This window comes from Camarhynchus parvulus, chromosome 5 (genome assembly GCF_901933205.1).
Source record: "Camarhynchus parvulus chromosome 5, STF_HiC, whole genome shotgun sequence".
In the NCBI taxonomy this organism is placed as follows: domain Eukaryota; kingdom Metazoa; phylum Chordata; class Aves; order Passeriformes; family Thraupidae; genus Camarhynchus; species Camarhynchus parvulus.
Window position 1 is genome coordinate 12,723,984 of NC_044575.1, and position 20,725 is coordinate 12,744,708.

General features: G+C 38.3%; 1 protein-coding gene across 6 annotated transcripts in view; it reads right to left on the reverse strand.

Annotated features, from left to right (window-relative positions):
• PLEKHA7 (pleckstrin homology domain containing A7) overlaps positions 1 to 20,725 on the reverse strand; it is a 147,202-nt gene that overhangs the window by 95,138 nt on the left and 31,339 nt on the right. The window contains exon 1 of one of the 6 annotated variants that reach the window (XM_030948919.1): positions 1,703 to 2,235. The exons of the other annotated variants lie outside the window; for them this stretch is intronic. Within the exon in view, the coding sequence (XP_030804779.1) occupies positions 1,703 to 1,773 (71 nt within the window). The 5' untranslated portion in view covers positions 1,774 to 2,235. Of the gene's footprint in view, positions 1 to 1,702; positions 2,236 to 20,725 lie in introns of those variants that run through there. 6 annotated transcript variants of the gene reach the window in all.

Genomic DNA, 20,725 nt, shown 5'->3' on the forward strand with positions numbered 1-20,725 from the left:
CCCAATTTTACATACATAAACCAGGATCTTAATAAGCTCACTTGCATATAACAGAAACTAATTATCTTATCTGAAAAGCATTAAACACAGACTTCATTGAAATGCTGAATGACTATTTAAAACCACATAAAAAACAGAAGGAGAGAATTAAAAGCAAAATGCAGATAAGCAACAGGGATCCAAAAGTTCAGGAACTATAATCTCTCTCTTTTCACAACAGAGGACTTGGAACCCACTCATGAGACCTTCATTCTTGTCCAGAAGGTCACTGTGGAAACTTGGGAGTTGGGTTGTGGCTCTGGACATTCTGATCTTAAGGAGCAGGAGTGAAAAGCTGTGACTTTGACTAAGCACCTAACACATGGGTGGGACAAGAAGGTTTGCACATCAGCTGCCATTTACTGAATTTCTCTTGTCTAATTTCCAGCTTATTCATGTCTTTTTTCACAAAAAATGTCCAGACAAAAAAGAGAAATGTTACTAGACTTCAGCATCCACTGAAGTCAGGCCAAAGGACAGCCAACTATGAGCAGTCACTGTGATTGACCTCTCAAGGGCTAAATCTGGTACCCTTGAGCGGACAGCCCCAGTAGTGCTACAGAGGCTGCAGAGGTACAAATATGTAAATTTATTTCAAGAAACACATTAAAAAGTGTTTAAATCAACTCTATGCAGAATCACTCTTGTTTCTACTCACAAGTGACCATCACTGCAGCCTTACCAAACTAACCCAAACTAACCACTGTCTCTGCTGCAGTTTATGGAGACTGTCAGATTCATTCTCTAGATCTGAGTATGTTAATAACTGACTTATTCTCTTATCCTCCTCTTCATGTGTCTTACTGAAAGATGAGTAATAGCACAAAACTCTTGTCTAACTCCCATTTTCCCCTCCCTCTGTTATTGTTGCAGGGACTTCAGATTTAGACACAATAAAGAGAGATTACATTCCTGTATTAAGGTGTGCCAGAAACCTGAGCTCTTTCAGCCACAGAAGTACTGTAACACATTCCCTCTAATTATTATGCAATATTACACTCTTCTACAGCAGGAAGAGTAATTTCATGGTTAGGATCCAGACCATTCACTAGAAAACTGTTATACAGCACTTTCAGAAGGAGGATTATTAATAAAACAGGACTGTTGAGTCAAAAAGATAAAATAAGAAGCTTTTATAATTTAGCTTTACCATAACATTGGTATTTATAACCTTTTCACACGTGCACATTTTGTGTGAATTGCCTTAGAAGCAAAACGTCAGTAAGTACTTCTGTTTATTTACCTTATGTAATTATACATGAAAAGACTTAAAATCATTCATGTTTTAGAAATCTATATCATTTCCTTTTCTCTACACCATAGATGTCTAGCTCCCAATAAGTGACAGAAATATCTGAATACGTAACTCACTTTAAAAAAAAATCTCCAAGGTTACAACTTCATTTTTCCACTTAGAAAAACTCTGAAAATATTTAGCATGTTTAGAAATAAAAATATTTGCTTTAAATAAAAGTGAACTTAACCATAAGGTCAGCCACATAGCATTATAAAATAGTATTTATGATTTTCAGTTTAACTCTCTAATTTCATAATTTTTTTCTGAGAACAAAGAAATGGGGGAAAAAAAATCAGTTAACACACTCATCATGCTACAGCTCTATATGCAACCGCGTTAAAAGGTAAAACTTAAAACACAATATACCTGCATGACACCTGGTAGAATGGATATCCTGGTAGAGGAAGGGAGTTTGAAAATCCAGACTGGCTCGACATTGCCTTCAGGTATTGTATCCACTTAAACCTCTTCTATATTCCATATGTTAATTCCTTACATTATAAAAATATGTACGTACGTATCCATCTGTACCTCTGTTCAGAGCTAGCTAAAAAGAAACCAAGCGCACATTCGAAGGTCTCGAGGATTCTGCCTGCATTTCAAACTGCTTCCTCAGTAGTGAAATTCCTGAAAGCCAACACCCTCATGACATCACATACTACCAAATCATAAACACGCAACTGTCGGAGCGAGCGAGGCAAGGGCAGCCCGCGGGTCCGGGAGCCCCGCACCGCATTCCTGCTGCCAGCGCGGTGCCTCTCAGGCAGGGACCCGCTGCTGGAGCACAGCCCTGCTCGGGCAGGCAGCCAGCAGCCGGCACAACTTATTGCCAATGCCGCAAATCCCCGGCATGGGCAGCCAGCAGCGAGCTGGGAGCCGCGCTGCAGGTGGAGCATCCTCAGAGCCCCCCGCAGGAATCGCCTTCCCAACGCACAGATCCGCGACCTTGGACTTGGGGACAAAAACGTCATCCAAACATGACACTGCACACTGTTGTTTTATAGGCAGGAGCAGACTGCACTGCACGCCACGGCAGCAGGAAAAAATCATACTGAGCTTCCCCTGCTTTCCCTCTAATGCTACACCCCCAACTATGGGAAAAGCAGGGAGATGGAATCTTAAACCACGGTATTTAAGCTACTGAATATAGTTATAAAATTATGTGCATGCCTCCCTGCAGTATTTTACTACTGCTTAAATCAAAGAAATATCAAAAGCAATGTTTCTTTTGATATACAGTACAATGGTAAGTTACATTAAAGTTATTTGGGCATGCCTTCCTCAAGAGAGAAAAAGGAAGACATGTGAGTAGTCACAGTATTGCCCAGTGGCATGACTAATGTCAAATAGACTTAAATGATTATCTACCTACACTACTCTTCAGAAAGGTGTACAGTGCCCTCACACATGGATTTCCTTAATTTAAGAAAAAATTTAAATAAAAGAGATTTTTTAAATTATTTCATTACCTATGCTAGCTGCACTGGAAAACATTAAAATGTTGGGTTTAATATCTCTACCCAATGACACGCTATTTACTTCCATAATATTTTGCCTCAGTTTTGGAAAAAGAATAATCAGTTTCACCTGGTTTATCCCAAGTTTATAATCAACATTTCCATCATAAGAAAAATGGTACAAAACTTTGTCACTATCCTAAGTACCTTTTTAAGTCTGATTTAAAAGACATTAAGTCACTGCACAGGGCTTCAATTCCTTAAAGCATATAAAAGTGCCAGGAACACAAAGGGAGCAGAGTCTGCCCAAAAAGGTTTTGGGTGTTTTTTTTAATTTGCCCAACTGATATGTCTGGAAAAACAAAGAAGCTTCTGGGTACATCGTTTTACATAAATTTTTACCTCTCTCCTGGCTGTAAAGAGCAAGCTTGAAAAGGCGATTCAAGCACAAATAATGTTGTGGCATCAGCTGAAATTTTACAGACTTGAAAAAGCATCATCTCTCTCACTTTTAGTGTGGAGCACTCAGTCCAAAAATTCATGACTCTCGAACTACTTGGGAAATGCCAAAAAAAAGTTGAGTGCATGTGAGAGGAAGAGAAAACTCTACTAAACCTGTCCAAGTCCCCTTTGCCTAATCGGAGACATTGGGATAAACACTGGGAACTTCCATCCCCATGGCCACAGCTGCTGAGGGAGGTGCCAGTGATTGCTCTGCCCTGCTGGGACTGGCCCTGAGGAGTCCCCTTGTGTGCAAACCCCTGGAACACTTGCACTTTTATTCTGGTATTTACTAATCTTCTATTTAGTGTCTTCTCAACACTGATAATGGCAGCATTAGCACATTTATGCAGTAATTCCCATCTCAGAATAACTCCCCCTAGTCCCAACCAGGATTTAGGATGTTTCCATTGGATTTGCCAGCTGAAAAAGAATGTCAGTGTCAAGTCAGCAGATTACAGGCTTATAAATTAGGAGCCTTAGAGGTTGCCAGTGGCTTGCCATGACAATTTGCAAAAATCACATAGTCCCTTAATGCCTAGCTTATCCACATAATAAGGAAAATACTGCCTGACAGAAAAGGAATGCTGTGAGGTTATTTTTTTTTTGTAATTAAGTATTGAAATCCTCTGATTAAAGATTTATGAAGGGATAAAACAGCTGTAGCATTTGAGGGAAAAGATGTGTGGGAATATTCAGAATAGAGCTTTTTTTTTGTCTCCTGCTCCTAGCTCTAACAGAACAGAAGCATTATTGCTCTGAAATTTTAATTTAAATACAAAAGCCTTTAAATTTTAAAATATGGTGGAAAGTGCAGTTCTTAAATGTGTGGACAGCATTCCACAGCATTTAAATATGGGGATAAGTGACATGACAATAGGTAGACAAAAACTGTATTTAGAATGATCTTTACAGAAGCAGAACCCTTCATTGGTAGGCATCACACCACTTCAGTCATCTGGAAACAAAAAGGCAAAGTGTGGCTTAAGACAGAGAAAAGGAAAAGAGAAAATCTGGTTAGGACCAAAGAGAAAGCCTCCCCACAATGAAACCCAACATTTAACAAGTGCCCCTTTTAATTAGTTCCACAAGCAGACTGGATTGCAGAACACAACTACTTTTGGGATCCAGACCTAACTTGCCAAACACCCCCTCCACTGAAAGAGACAAGTGGGTTTCATTCCAACTGCAGTCATATCTTTTGGAAATTTACTTCTGTGTTTCTGAGCCAACAAGCTCGCTTAAAAATAACCACCTTAGTACTGTTTGGCACAGCATGCCATGTAACACCTATTACTCTGCTGGAACAAAATTAAACCAAGAAAAGTTTGAAACAGAAATACTGTGTGCTCCAGAATTTACAGTGACCTCAGTATTAAAGGAAGTGACCTGTTAAGAGCATTTAATGCTGCTACTGGAACAGGTATGAAATACTTAACTGAGATCTAACTGCAGTTCAAAACGTAATAACAGGCTGAAAGACTGGAAAAGAACAAATTGATTTTCAGCTATTTCAAACAAGTAGCATACTTGGTAAACTAATGGAAAATTTGTTTAAAGCCAAGTCAGGCTGAAGAAGAAAGAGAAACTAACCTCATAACTAACAATCAATTCCATCAAGTCTGGAACTGAGAGGATTCTGTAGACAATTATATGCATTTTGATACACAATCACATAAAATGTTCAGTATTCATAAAAATAGAATTAAGTGTCACACAAAAGTTATTGTAACATCAATACCATAAATCAGTAATTTACTCCCATCTAAAGTGCTATGTCTGATATTTTCGCTGCCTGCTGTATTAGTGTCTAATAAATTAGACAGGGAATTAGAACAAAAACAAGACATGTAAAATAAAATTAGATGCAGTTGGAAAATAGCAGTATTCACAAAGAAAATATTACAAAGATATTCAATATAATGAGCAGTACTTAGATGACATAATGGAAAGTCTTTCCCTCCTTTCTGTACAAAAATAAATAAATATTCAACACTACTAAAGAATAATAGCAAATTTGCAAATGAAGAAGGACACCATCACTGGAAATTCAAAACTCACCCAGAGTTAAAGACTAACTGGATATTTATATAGGGCAAAACAAACAAACAAAATTCCCAAAACCCAAACAACCCCAGAAGTAGTGGCTGGAAGGAAAGAGGACTTAAAAACAACATCAGTATATGGAGAAAAATAAAACATGTGAGAAAGCCATCTAACCTCACTGCAGATCAATGTCTCTCTTACTCTTCCCTGAGACAGACTAGTGGGTTCACTGAATATTGTTTCTTTTGCTAAGAAGTGTTAATAACCAGTAGAGCTCAAATCTTATATGTGGATATGTGGATACCACTGAAAAAGTTGATCTCTTTCTTTTTTTTTTTTTTTTTTTAATTTCCCCAGTACTTTTTCATCTGACCTACCCAGCCTTTCACTGGCTAACATGGGGCCTAACTGCAAATTTAAAACTCCCCCAAAAGGAGACTTCACATAGAATGCCTTGGATTGGAAGGGACCTTAAAGATCAACCTCCTGCCATGGACAGGGACACCTTCCACTAGATCAGGTTTCCCACAGCCTGGTCTTGAACACTTCCAGGGATGGGGCATTCACAACTTCTTTGGGCAACCTGTGCCAGCCTCACAGTGAAGAGAGGAAAGGAAAAGATGAAGACGTCCTTTGCAAAGTGAAATGCCAACTCACTCCTCCCTGCAATCATGCAGGCTGACAAGACTGATAGAACTCCATAAAGTAGAAATAGTAAGAGCCTTGAAGTATAAAGTACCTGAAATTTAAGGGATTTATTTGCATTAAGTATTTGTCCTTCAAGGAATAGGGAAGCAGAAGCAACAGGAAGACACAGCAGTAGGTTATATTTTAGGCACAGACACATTTCTGCATCCAGAAGCTTTACCTTAAGGTCACAGAACCATTAAGGCTGGAGAATCACAGAACCATTAAAGTTGGAGAAGGCCTCCAAGGTCAGCAAGTCCAACCTGTGACCAAACACCACCTTGTCAACTAAACCACGACACTCAGTGCCATGTCCAGTTGTTTCTTAAATACCCCCAGGGATTTAAGAGTGCCCACTTCCCTGAGCACTGTTTCAATGCCTGAAAACCCTTTTTCAGTGAAAAAATTCTCCCTGAAGTCCCACCTGAACCTCCTCCAGTGGAGCTTGAGGCCATTTCTTCTTGTTCTGTCACTGGCTTCCTGGGAAAAGAGACCAATCCCCACCTGGCTACAGCCTCCTTTGAGGAAGCTGTAGAGACCAGTAATTCCTATATCTGAAAAAATATAGGAAGGAAAAAAAAGGAAGTCTAGAATTTAATCTAAATCTCGAAGAACTCATAGTGGAGTTACTAGACTTACATGTCTACTTACTACCTTAGCCTTCTAGACATTCTTATTGGATTAAGAAGTCATATTTTTTAATTTTTTTTTACCCCAATCTGGAAAAGGAGGGAAGGAGTTATTAAAGTCTTACCTAAACAAGATTTATTTTTAGCTGAAGCATAAAACTGCTCTTAGCTACTTTACTAGAAAGGCTGTAAAGATGTTCAGAGTCCAACACCATCACCCTGACTTGCAAGGCCATCTAACCAGCATTACCCAAAAGGTACCAGGAGTTACTGGACAGCCTGCACATTGGCCTGGCACATTCCAGTAACACATCAAAGAGTCAAAAGTCACTGTTCAAGCACTGTTCACACATTGCCATGAATACTCAAAGCACACCATCCCAGCCTCTGTGCCCAAAACAGAGGTGACACACCTCCCTCTCTTGCCTTTTTCACTCTTCCTGCAAGTTGGCACTCCAAATTTATATGTAGCTGAAGGCTCCATTCCTTTCACTCTCCTCTGGCTGCTCAAGAGACAGCACCCTTCTTCAGGCTTTGCACATTCATACAGCCATCATCACTGAATTCAGCTATTCCATAGCTTAGGTAACTTTTACCACCAGATGTTTCAGCAGCCAGCCATGACTTCTCAAAATTCTCAGTGGTTCTCACACATATTGTGTGATATCAAACATGGGTAAAAATCATGCACTGGAACTGAGATTAATACACTGCAATTTGCATTTAGAGGTCAGATAGCCAGCGCATGTTTCTTTGCTGTTCAGCAAGTGCTCAGGCAGAAGCTAAACAACTCTTCATTGTGGCCAAAGGTTCTCAATGGATTCATGAGTAACTGAGCAGGGCTGGCACCCTGCCTGGCAGAGATAACCCTGTCCTGTTGAACTAGAGCAGTGAGCCCTCCTGCCCGCACACCCAAAGGCACAGGGAGGTTGCTGTGTAACCAGGTGCTGTGCTCCCAGGCAGGCCATTCCGCCCTGCAGCTGTGTGAGCCAGCCTAGAACTATCTGCAGGAGGAACAAGAAACATTCCTGTCAGCAGTAAAACATCAGGATGTCTTCTGGGGCAGGGAAGAACACCTGAGCTGTAAATTAACCTCCTGCAAGTCATGAAACAACACAGACACAAAGGCATTGGCCTTGACCGAGACAAGAAGGGTGAGGGACCCTGCTTAAAGCCTTGCCCTCCTCTCCAGCTCCAATTCCAGCTGAAACAATTAGCCTCAAGCAACTGGAAACTAACTTCCAGGATTCTCCTGATCACTGGGGACAGCCTGAGGCACACAGACATCAGTTATTCTGTACCTGTGCATGTGAAACAGCCTGCACTGCACATCCTTGAATTCTAACCTAGCTGAACTTAGTGGGTGATTTCACCTTTAACACAAGAAGGAAATGTTACTTCAGCCACCACATTCACTCTTTACCATCCCCATGACCTTTACCCAGGAAACAGAGCAAACAGCACCTGGCCACACAGGCATTACCAGCAAGGGGGAAACTGTTCTTCCAGGCAAACAGGAGGTTCCCTCCACAGAGCAAAGGTTTTTTAGGGCCTGTACCTTCTACAGAGGCCATTTCTAATTTCTGCTCACTGCATGAGTAAATACAGGAGTATAAATCTTGTGCCCTGTAGAATCGGCAGGTATTACACATTTCAGCCCAAACATAATGGGAGAATCAAATTACAGTCTCTCACTGTATGAAATAACTACATATTCTTAAATCTGAAATGACTTCTATAAAAACCAGAAAAATAGCATTCATGTAGACATTACATTACTATATACAGAGAGAAAAAAAATAAATATGCAGAGGCAGAAATGGGATTAAGCTACTTTATCCTACTTATACAGGATGGAGACAAATACTTCCTGTCAAGTGACATGAAAATATTGAACAGAAAACTAACTAAAATGATTGAATTTGAAAAAAAAAAAAAGAAAAAAAATACCAAATACCACACACCAAAACCCTGGGTCATCCAAATAAACTATAAAGGAACTTTTGCTAAAAACAAACAGGAAACCTAGTATTGCATAATTACATAGTATTACATGCAAGTAAATTGGACTGAAGTGACTTAATTGGAACAGACACCTCAAACAAATGTAGAAGTCAGAACGCTGCTATTATAAGCAATTTTTTAAATTACTTTCAATTTAGAAAGCAAGCATTTACTTTCTACCATGACACAAATATTAACTTGTGTGAGCTACCAGAACGCAGCAAATTTCTCTCTCCACAGACACAGTTTATTAGTACAAACTAAAGAGATGCCTGTTTAATGACACTCAGCTTGCTGGCCCTTGATGAAGCCCCAGAGTAAATAATATACTTCTTGTAGGTCTGCAAATCCAGACAGGAGTCTATTATTGAGGTTCAGGATAACTCAAAGTCCTCTGCACAAGAGGGCCACCACACAGTGTGCTTTTTAATCAAGACATATTTTAGGGAGATGATAAATTCTTATCTGTACTAATAACCTATTCAAAATTCAAACTAGCAAATAAGCTGCAACCACAACACCTTGCAATTGGTGCAAATCACCTCTCAGGTGACAGAAAAGTGTTACAAGTAGGGGCAAGTGTAGCACTGTCACCTCACTTCTAAGCAGGTATTTTGTTTAACTCAATGTGCCTCCAAAGAGCAAAGGTAAAAAGAAACTGTTGGGTGTACAAACTCCTGAGGTCAGGGCGATAAATGAAACCACTTCCCAAATAAGCTTTCCTAATTAAGGCTTCTAAACCAGAACTGGCTTGCATTCAGTTATTACCACTGTTACAAGTAATCTGAAACATTCTTGATAAAATATTTTTAGCATCAACATCAGTATATTAAAACCAGTTGAAGGTCATAACGTTGAAACAAATAAAAGGTCACACTCAGGAAAATATCAAATTCATTCCTAAAACTACAAACAAGTGTTGTGAAAACTCCCTACTTGAATAAATTCAAGATTTTTAATAGTTATCAACTTCATGCATTATAATCTGTGCACTGAAAAAAAGAAACAACGTGTCCATCCATTCTTGGATTACATTTACGGGATTTTACTTATTCGTCCCCAAAGGCACACGTGGACTACTAAAAAGGGTGAGTTTTCTTTTGTTACAAGACAGAAATTGATTAAAACTATTGCATACATAGTTTTAATGAATTTTGTCTTCCCTGCCTCCCTGAAGAAACACTTAATTTGCTTAATTAGACAGATGGCACTTTTTATTATACTTGTATTTGCACTTAATAAATTTAATTTGCATAGCAAAATTTTTATTTTCTAGGTCAATTCATGTGCCACTTAATGACAATTCAGGACTAAAACCTAAAGTATTATTAAATCTATTCTCTCAAATGTAAATATTTCATGCAAGTATTTTTAAGCAGTGAATCCTGAAACTCTTCATTCTGTGTTGGTGTGCAAACTTGAATTACTTTTGGCATTTTCTTCTATATTAATCTACATTGATCTCAGAAAAAAAATCGTAAGAATTCTTTACATCCCATACACAGGAATCTGCTACATGCTTATTCTTTCCATATTATACCCAATCTTGAAGTGGAAGAAATTAAACTTAACCATGACAACGCACAACTGACCCACAGTCACACTGTTAAGAACTGAAAAGACTGCACAGAATTCCAAAAGAACTTATATAACATATTTGCAAAAAACAAAAACAAAAACAAAGAAATCTCTAAAAGGACCAGGAATGGTAACACACAAGGTAACAGGGGCCATGTGCTTTCAAGGGCAGAAGGTGCATCTCTGTACAAAACAGAACAGAAAAACAGGGCATCCCTTACAATGTACACTGACTCAAACACACACAAAAATCACTAATTACATTTCAAATAATCTCCTGAAGCCTATGAAGTTATTCATGTTTACGACATCTGCCCACCTAACCTCAGGTGCTTTGTCAAAAGAGAAGGGATTTTCTTTTTTCATCCCCCTAAGAACAACAAGGATAACAAAGTGAAGGGTACAGACTCAAACTTGGACAATGAAACCTATGACTCAGCATTGTAAGAAAAAGCCAAGGTAAGGCATGATTTGATTTGCAACTAAGCTCTGGGTTGCTACAGCAACTTCATTACTTCAGAAGATATTAGAAATACTTCCATTCTTTCTCCCTCATAATAAAATCTGTTTAAATGCTTTGGAAACCATTCAAATAGTTATTTCCTTTGGTAAGAATTAATCATTAGTTTGAAGGCTAAGTCTAGGGAGACCAAGAAGCAACCAGGATTTTTCAAAAATCTGGAATGTAACTACTGAGAGAAAGGCAGCAATATCTAACATTCACTGCCCTAATGACTGAAGATATCAGCACTCAACTTTCAGACAGGTATTCTAATCACAAAGCAAACTGTGCAAAACACGTCATTAAGTAAACAGTGCACATTTAGAGTTCCAGGATGGAAAACTCAGAAGGGTTAGCAAGCCATCAGTACAAAATCCTCATATTACCTCAGGCATTTAGCACACAAGAGAAAATACAGTTTCAAATGCAACATTACAAGCTTTTTTTTCTTTTTTTTCCCTTTTCTTTTGGCAAGGACTGAGTACTGATCTATACCTAAGATAGAACCTTTTTACCTTTTCATAACACTGTTTGCAGACCCGTCAGCTCCAGCCAGCCTTCAAGAGTTCTCATCATTCAGCCTGAAGCATTCATAAGCACTCAAAAGTGAAGCACAGTCGTGGAAAAGGACCATGCTTGCGCTCTCACTATTAGCTGGGAAAAAATTCATTAATGCCTTCACTGCTCTCTTTCTGCCCAGGGGAAGAAAGAAAGGGGAGGGAAGATTGGAGCAGAACACCACCCACACTGCCATCATTTCCTCCCAACAGGTCAGCCTCACAGAGGAAAAGGACCAAAACTGGTCCCCATATTGGCTTCAGACTGGCTTAAGAGAAACACACCAGAAGTAACTTGATTTATCTCGCTCATGTGATTTACATGTGGCCCTACCATGACCACATCCACTCAGTGCCATCATTCCCTCATGTGTTTTGAGATAAAGGCACTAAATTTAAATCAAGACATATCAATAAACCACAATTATGATATTATATCCCAGGTAATTCCTAACACCAGAGCACAGGTGTTTAAATGATGCATCATTTTAATTAGCTGTCAGCATTTGTCCCTGGCCACACAACTTCTGTGGTGGAGATCACAGCAACTTTGCAAAGTTTACAGACAACCACCTTCTGGGTGTCCTCACATCTAGAACAAGTTAATCAGCTTGTTCTGTAAAGCCAAACTAAATATATTCTTTCAGGAAAATATCCCTACTCTGGTTAATTACTTGAAGCAAAGCACAGACAGCTTTGGCACGCGTGATTTTAATGAAAATTCTTGTAAAATTGGAGCACTTTATGGATGGGGGGATTAAACCTGTAAATTTCTCTTCATATTTATTAATTAAAAATATGTAGAGTTTGGTGAGATATGAAATTTATTAGAGGAGCACTGACACATTCCATGACTCCTACTTCAAAGCAACTAAATTATCAAGAATTATTATGTTTTATTTTTAAATTGCCTTCAAAATACAAAATTACTTCTAGTCTAAGTGCTTCAGTAAGTTTAAAAAATTTCCTGTTACCAACTTCCATACAAACCAATCAGAAAATTCACTGTTAGTGCTCTTGGTAACTAAATTTTGTCTCAACAATACACTGTGTTAAAACAATTACCTAGCATATTATGCTAATATAAGTAGGTCACATTGTTTCAATTAGATTTGCCTTAAAGCTCTCTCTAATAAATCTAGTTGCAAGAGACGTGCTTGCCTTAATTTCTCTAAAAAGTTTTTAATTTGAAATTAAATATTAGGCAACCCAATGCCACTTACATCAAACATACGTATTTTATACGAGTTTTGTTTTGCTGCAAATACACAGAGAAGCCTTTGTCAAAATACCATCAGTTACAAATGCATGACTGAAATTCTTCCTGCATTTGGGAGCAGAAGGGGGCTGAGGGGGGTGTCATTTATCACCAAGTTGCTGTGACTTTACTCTCGTTGCTGAATGCAATGCAAACAATAAAAGGCAAAACTGCCATACTCATTTTACTAAGGGACAGAATTCTAAAAATAAGATAAAATAAAATAAAAATCTGTGGAACTGCAAGCCTTGTTTCCTTCCCTGTTCACCAAATATATGTGTGAGAAATTAAACCTTTACCTCAGCTTATATTTTCCTCATCACCACAGGATCAAAAACTTCAAAAGTTTGGAAATAATCCAATTACTCCTTACTTACCTTATAAATGAGATATGAAAATACATGCAAAGAAGTGGTTCTAGGAGTAAATGTTATACAAGTACCTCCATTAGAATATACCAAGAGGTGAGATCTAGCAAGTAAGTGACAATCTATCCTAACTCAACATTTGTTTTCAATTAATTTACATTTAATTGCAGGTGCTCACAAAGTTTGAAAAAGATAACATTGATCTCTTCTCCCTGCAGAACATTTTAATCTGGAACCATAGTATTAGACAGCCACTTAGACAGTAGGTTACTTTTGCTTTGAAATAATATTTACATAATGGTGCAGCAGCAAACAGGTCCCAGACAGCTTTTCCTAGGGGTGCATTAGACCAGAAAAAAGCAACATCAGGAAGAAGCTGTTGCCTCTCAGCTGAGCTGACAAACTTTCACTCTTCAACTTTATACAAATGTAGCAGTAATTACTCACTTAGCCTGGCACCAGTTCCCACATTGTTCATTCCCACAGACTACACGGGGCAGAAGGGGATGAATGCAGTGTGCTGCTTCCTGCAGTGCTACACGGAATTGCTGAAACCCAAATCTCCCTCCCACCCTTCTCACGACCAGCCAAAAATGCCTTTTCCACATTGAGCCACCAGTAAAATCAATGCTTACAATCCCTGGCTGAAAAGGGGTTTTTGCTTGTAGGGGTGTTTAAAAAGCATTACTTAGCAGTTGAGTTGATTAGACTGTTTTATCCCATTATTTTGGATATTTAACCAACCACTTTTCAGATTCCCCCAGTCTTCCCTAAAACCACTTCACCATATTGGTGACTCACTCTTTTTCTCTTCCATTTTCCAAGACTCCTGTTGCATCACCTGTCCCTAACACCTTCTGAATTTAGCAAATGGCTGTAGTACGAAAACATGTGGTCAAATCCAGGCATCTGCAAAGCAGATTTTTTTTCCATAGAATACTAGGATATTCTGGCCATTCCTAGTGGAACTATTACTTCTTAGCCTGTTTTTGGTTTTATTTTGGCTTCGGGGAAAATACTGTTTCATATTTTCACCACCCCTTGAAAACCAGAACTGTCTCATTACCAAGAAGTACACAACTTTTCACTTGCTAATTTTAAATTCTAAAAGAGAATAGTTGATGAATATAATAATAAAAAAAAATTATACCCCATGAAACAAGACCACCTCTTTTCCCACAGCATGTAGATTAAAAAAAGCTAAAAATCTCAACCTTACTTCACAGTTACTTTAGCAAACCTGAACAATTTTCTCACTTAAAAAACAAAGATGGAAGGGGAGACAGATTAGTCTTTAATGATGGAAAAGGAAGCATTAAGTATAAAATGAGACACAAATTTTGAACTTCCAAAGGATCACTATACTAAGTTAACAGATGGGAACATTAAACTAAGGGATCCGTGTTACTGATGCCCTTTGAAGAGAAGAGAACAGGATTGTACATAAGATGCCTGATGATTTGTGGACCTGTCTTACAGCTCTGGGACATGATCTAAAACAGAATAGACACAGGATGTATCAATATGCTAAACAGCTTTTCTGCACAGAGAAACACTCTGAAGTCCTGTGAAGGTGTCTGCACAGTTTTCTTTAGGTCTAAGCTTTTGGCATAGGAAATGTAATTCTGTAAGAAGCTCCAATTAAAATCATAATGGCTCTACAAAAAAAATCCCTTCAATGGATTTCTCTAAACTAAGAAAACATATCCCCTCAAGCATGACATGTTTGGTACTACAAAGAAATTAGAGCTGGAATACTAAAGACTGTGAAACTACTACTCTCTAAGACTAGACTTTAAATACTTCAAATTCTGATTTATTCCCATCTAACATCCTAAAATGTCAAAGCCATTCCCGGGTTACTTGTGTTCCAACAAATTAGTTTTGCCATTTAAGACAGAGAAAAGCACTGCAATTCTACTACAGAAGCTTCCAAGTAGTTGTTCAGCCTAAAGACACACCATAAACCTCACATCATAAGTGATGTGTTATTATAGAAGACTTTTCCTTCTGCATTGCAGGCTAAAAACAGCATAATAATGATCTAGAAGATTACAGAAGATGTTCTCTGGGTTTAAATTCAAAATGTCAGTAGTACACTGCAAACTTCACCAGATTTCTTTTAAAAAAATTAATTATCAAAAGCATAAAAAACACCACATCTCCCCAGACTGACTTTTACACCTCATCTTACTTCCAAATGCTTGAGCTCAAAAGATTTCTAAATATTTTTTAAAACAATTTAATTACCTAAAGTATGCTTATTAATTCTGTAAGTATGCTGAAAAACATTTCAAAGGTGCTTCAATAACCTTAACTGGGAATTGTTTGAATGAAGAACAAGTACCACACTGCAGGAACAGCTACTTGTAATAAAATTTCCTCATGATGGCAGCATAAACCATTCTGATGAAGTGCTAAACAACAATGCACATTCCTACACACACAAAAGTGAGGCCTCAGCTGCTCCAGAAATTGTGTTCACTACCTTTTTCCCCCTCTTCACAATGCCATTTTTACACTACTTTACAGTCTTTAGATTCAGTCCCTGAATTCCACAGGAGTATCATTCTACTTCACACCTGCAATTTATGAAGAAAGACAAGGTACCACCCTTGAAAAGAGATAGTTTTATGCAGCTTCCCCATACATTCCATTGGATTTTGTCTCATTTGTGTATTCTACTTTGGAAAGTCTCTGACAACTGCACAGTCTACAAATCTGTGTGAATCACTAAGTTAATGCTTCAGTCAAGATCCATGAAGTTCTTCTGAAGAATGACCTTCCATACAGTTCTGTTTGCTTTCAGTGTTTCTGCACTACAAAAAGGACAAGACCATGACTTGCAAGATCCCATTGCCAGAAGGATTCTGAAAATCTGGCACTTTGTCTTACTGACCCTCCCCAGTGTACAAATCACTAAGATTTACAGGCAGTCGTATACTTTCATAAGGCATGAAATTCACTGAGTTCAAAATCTGCATAGATTTCAGCTTATGAACAAATTACAACAATTAAGTCTGTGTTGATTAAGAATAGGTTTGAGATTAAAAAGATCATCACCATGTTTGCGAAGACTGTTTAAAAGCTAGTGCAAATCACTCTTTTCAGACTGTGCTGCAAGCATGTGTTTGCTGAGGCTCCATCTTCCAAAATCTCATTGCTTCCCACTTGAAAAGGTCAGCCAATGATCCCCTCAGATCAGTCACGACAAGTTGTTCCTCAACCAAGTTCTACCAAAAAATCTGACTCAAGTCATACAGTAGAGTATAAAGGAACCAGATCCCTCAGACAGCAGCTGATGGAGAGACAATATAAACAGTTATGTTTAGCTGATCCAAGGGGACAGTAAGCTCCTGGAGGAGAAAAGACTGACCAGTAAGAATGAGTGATGTCCCCAGTCTCCTGCTCACATACAAGTTTCATATCTGTCACAGCCTTTAGAAGTGCAATAAGCCCTCACTCATTTCTTAGAATGCCTACACAGAGTTTAAAGACCAGAAGTGCATCTTGATTTATTTCATCTTCACATTACTGACTACTTCTGCTTCAATATACCTAAAAACTTTACCAATTTGCAGGTTTGCACTCTCTCTGATTACTTTCCTACTGCTTAAAGCAAGCAATCTGGACACTCCATCAAAATGAAGATAAACTGCCACTCACCCTACTTCTAAATGTTAACAAACACTGAAAGAATCCATAAGGAAAGGAAAAATGCAAAAATTATGAGTCTGGTTTAGATAGAACAGAAGCTAGGAAAAACACAAAAAACCCATGTTTCTAACCCATGAAACAGAGGATAGATATACTTGTTTTGGCTTGGCATTTCTGGACAGAGCAAACATTGCTGTAACACCCAAAAGCAGCAGCAAAGGCTTTTTGCTGTAGTGAAGCTTTCCCTATCTCTTTTCATGTCTTGGCAGTTTTATCTGCACTATGGTAAGAAGGGTGTTTAGCACTAATTTTCTCAAATCTGACTCAGATTACACTGATTGAAAAGACTGGCCATATCTTAATTTGAGGGTTTACCATAAGAAGATTAAAACAAACCAGCAGCATCCTTGTTTTTAAGCACTACACACAGTGAGCAGCAAATAAGTACCACATCAGAGAAAAAGTAGTTGTCATTACACCCCATCTTCCAAATATTTATGGTTTCAAAGAGAATTATCATTCCTCCAGAAACCTCCCATTTTTGTCTCCATACACCTTTACAGTACAGCTATTTTGGCCAAGACAGCAGCCAGGCTTTACAACATTTCCTCTGCTTAACAGGATTTTTCAAATGAGCAGCAAAGCCTGGGAGCAGCTGGAGCTTCAGAGGAGGATTGCCTCATTATCAGCAGCAAGAAGCAGAATAGATGAAGCAGAGCAAAAAGCCAAATTCTCCATCTGAAGGGACAGTTACTAGGTTTAAAAATCACAGCCTAAAATCAAGACTGTTGCTGGATGTACATCTGTGTGCATTACTATATAAAAACAACATCATAATAGCAGTCCTACATGAATTTACAGCTTTTTGTTCCTTTGTGTAACATTAGTTTAGTTTGAGAAACATGATGGCAATTGAGTTATGTGAAAGAACTACCTAGATGCAATTAGAAACCACCACTTCTAACAGTTTCAGCAAGGCGCTTCAAAAATATAATGAAATATTCATGGCCATATTGTGACATGAGAGCCTACAACCAGCTTAAAAGAAGCAACAGGAATTGCACAACAGCCTGTCACTTAAAAAAGAAAAAAATATGAAAAGGTGTATTTGGCAAGACAAACTTTCCCTCTCAATTTTGTTTGATTCTAGTCTTGTCTCTCATTGTTAGAAACTATCAGAAAACACTAATTTTTACACAGATGTAACATATGATAAATACTGCAAGAACAAATTTTTTTTTTCGATTATGGGACGAAAGTTTTCATATGTAGGAGATAAATAGTTGAACACAAATTTAAGAAAGAAAAAGCCTGAAAGTTTAAAAAGTAAGAGAAATAGAATATTCAAAACCAGATCCAGAGCATGACCTAACAACTGAAAGCAGAGAAACGCAGAGATAATGCATAATGAATGCCCAGCAGTAAACTGATCAGCAAGCAGGAGGTACCCAGCAGAAGTCACCTCTGTAACATGGCAGTGAAAAAGACAAAATTCAATGCCAGCATCCACCATGACAGGTATTTCCGGAAGAGACAGGGAAATATTTTAAGCAGCCTTCAATTGTGTTTCAGCAAGTCTTTATCAAGAATATCATGCTACATTCTAGATGATCCACGCTTAGAAACCATCAAATAGGTGAGTGTAAAAAGGGCTTTTTGTAGCTGGGGAAGAGATCAGGACACATCAAGCACTGACATTTGAACAAGCCAGGGCTCATGGGTTTGGTAAAACACAGCACACAAGCAGGGAACACATGAGCTGAAGCAAAGCCAAGCTGGTGTCTGAGGCAGAGCAACAGAAGATAGGACACTGACATCTGATAGCCCTCTGTTCTGTGGGGTGTAGGACTGCTCTGCTTAAAAACAAACCAACCCACCAGGAATACAAATACCAGACAATAAAAATACCTTCATTAAAAAACAGGAATGGCAGGAGACCAACAGATACCAGACTGCCACTAGTTAATGCAAGTCAGAACCCTGGGTTCCCTAAATTTATTTCTAACACAATCTGGTACATACAGGAAAAAGAAAGAAAAAAGCCCTCAAAGAAACAAACAAACAAACAAAAAAACCCCAGATGCAATTAATCAGTCCATGAGATAACAATGAGGTGAAAATCAGAAGACACAACTGAGTCAATACCTGCTTGCAGACATTAGAAACAAAGGGCAATTCACCAGTATTTCATAACACTGCTCATGCAAAGAACTTGTTGCTGTTTGTAAATATCAATAAATATTTTGGATTCTGCTACATCTCTAAAACCACAAAACTTCTCCAAATGTGCAAACACCTACTTGTTTCAAACTTCAAAACTTCTGAATCAAGAATTTTCAATAGAAGTCTTTCATCTGTAGCATATTAGAAGATAATCTGTTATGAGTTTCCCCTGCTAAGCTACTGTACAAAGTAGATTTAACTCTTCTTTTCTTGTGTCCTTAAACTGCCTTGGTTCCAGCAACAGTATTGGAATCTTCTCCTTACTCCCCCACCAAGCAAATGAATGACAAGGGCATTTTCTTCTTGCTGGCAAAGTAGGAACTGAATTATCATACAAAATTTCATTAGGAATTCACCTTCTTCTGATATGATCCTAAGTCCATCATGTCAGGAATCCCAGCCTGCTCTGGATTCATTAGATTGTCCCAGAATGATAAACCCACTTTGTTGCTGTTCAGTCTGGGCCAGGATGTCCAACCCACTGAAGCACAGATGTTAAAAGCATCAAATGACCTAACTAAATCTAGAGAAAAGATATTCCTGCTTCATCCATAAAAGGAGAAACAGCAATACCCAAAATCTTGCCCCAAATTAATTTGGGGAAGCCTTACCCTTTCCCAGTGAAGAATCACAGGGAAACGGAAAAGCCTGGACAAGAAGAGGTTTCGGGCAATCATCTGGTCCGATCTTTTGCTGAAAATGAGACTTCAGATGATCCAGAGTCATCCAAACTGAATCTTGACTGCTTCCAGCAAGGGAAATTCCATCCCTCCTCTCATCAACCTACTCCAATATTTAACTGTTCCCAAAATGAAGAATCAACTTTCCTGACTGATCAGGGATGACAGTGAAGGCTTGGAATGCTGTACTTGGATGGAAGAGTGGAGTGCTTTTACAGTCCCTTCAAGCCCCAAAGAATTGAAGTACAATCCTTGTCACACAATTTTTCTGAGGTGTGCTTTTTTCAAAAGCGTGGAGGGGAGGGGGAAAAGAGGATGGATTTGCTAAGCTCTTACTTATGCTAGAAATAAATATTATGTTAAATGAAATATTCATGTATTTTTAATCAATACACCATAAGTACTAGACTTGGCCATGGAAGAGCTGACAATAACAACCACACTGGAATAAATTTGGCTAAGAGGCATTTGCTCATTAGTGCTTCAGCAAGAAGAGTCACGCAGAGTGGCATTAGTCAGGGAAATACACATTTCCAAGACTCTGAGCCAGCCTGGCCTTCAAGCCAACAAAAAGCTTCTGGCAGGCAGCTAAGAGCTGCCATTTGCAAACAGAGGTGGTATTTGGCATCTTTACTCAGAACCCAGCTCCTGGAATCATGTAATGACTTGAGAATGCATGCTTTCATCTTTTAAGGGTTATCCTAATATTCACATTTTAAGAGGAAAAAAAATAGACCCTGAATAGGTTCAGAAAAAAAGAGATAAATATGTGGGTATAAATAAGGAGTAAGAGAGGCCAGTAAATCTAGAAAATGTTAAGCAATTCTAAAGAAGTATAGATTCTAGACATTTTATTGCACTCCACAGATAAATTGTAATCAGGTGCACAATTATGCTGGTTTTTTTCGTTTTGCTCAGAAGTTGCTCCTAACTTCTAAACCTTAACAATTTCCCTTTTATGTTCTTTTCCCTTTCCCCTGCAACAACAACAAAAAAAAAAAATCAGAATTTGACCCTGTAGAGACAGCAGCTCAAAATGAATTTAAATAAAGCAAAACCACACATAATTCTTCAGCTTTACTATTTCTCAGCTGCTCCATCAATCCCTCATTTCTACATACCCTTTAAGAAGTTCCATTCAAGTAAATTCCACAAAGAAGCAAAGGCAATTTGGTGATTTTCTCATAAAGCTGTTGTAGTCCCTCACAATGAAGATCCAAGTAACACAGATGGAAATGTAAC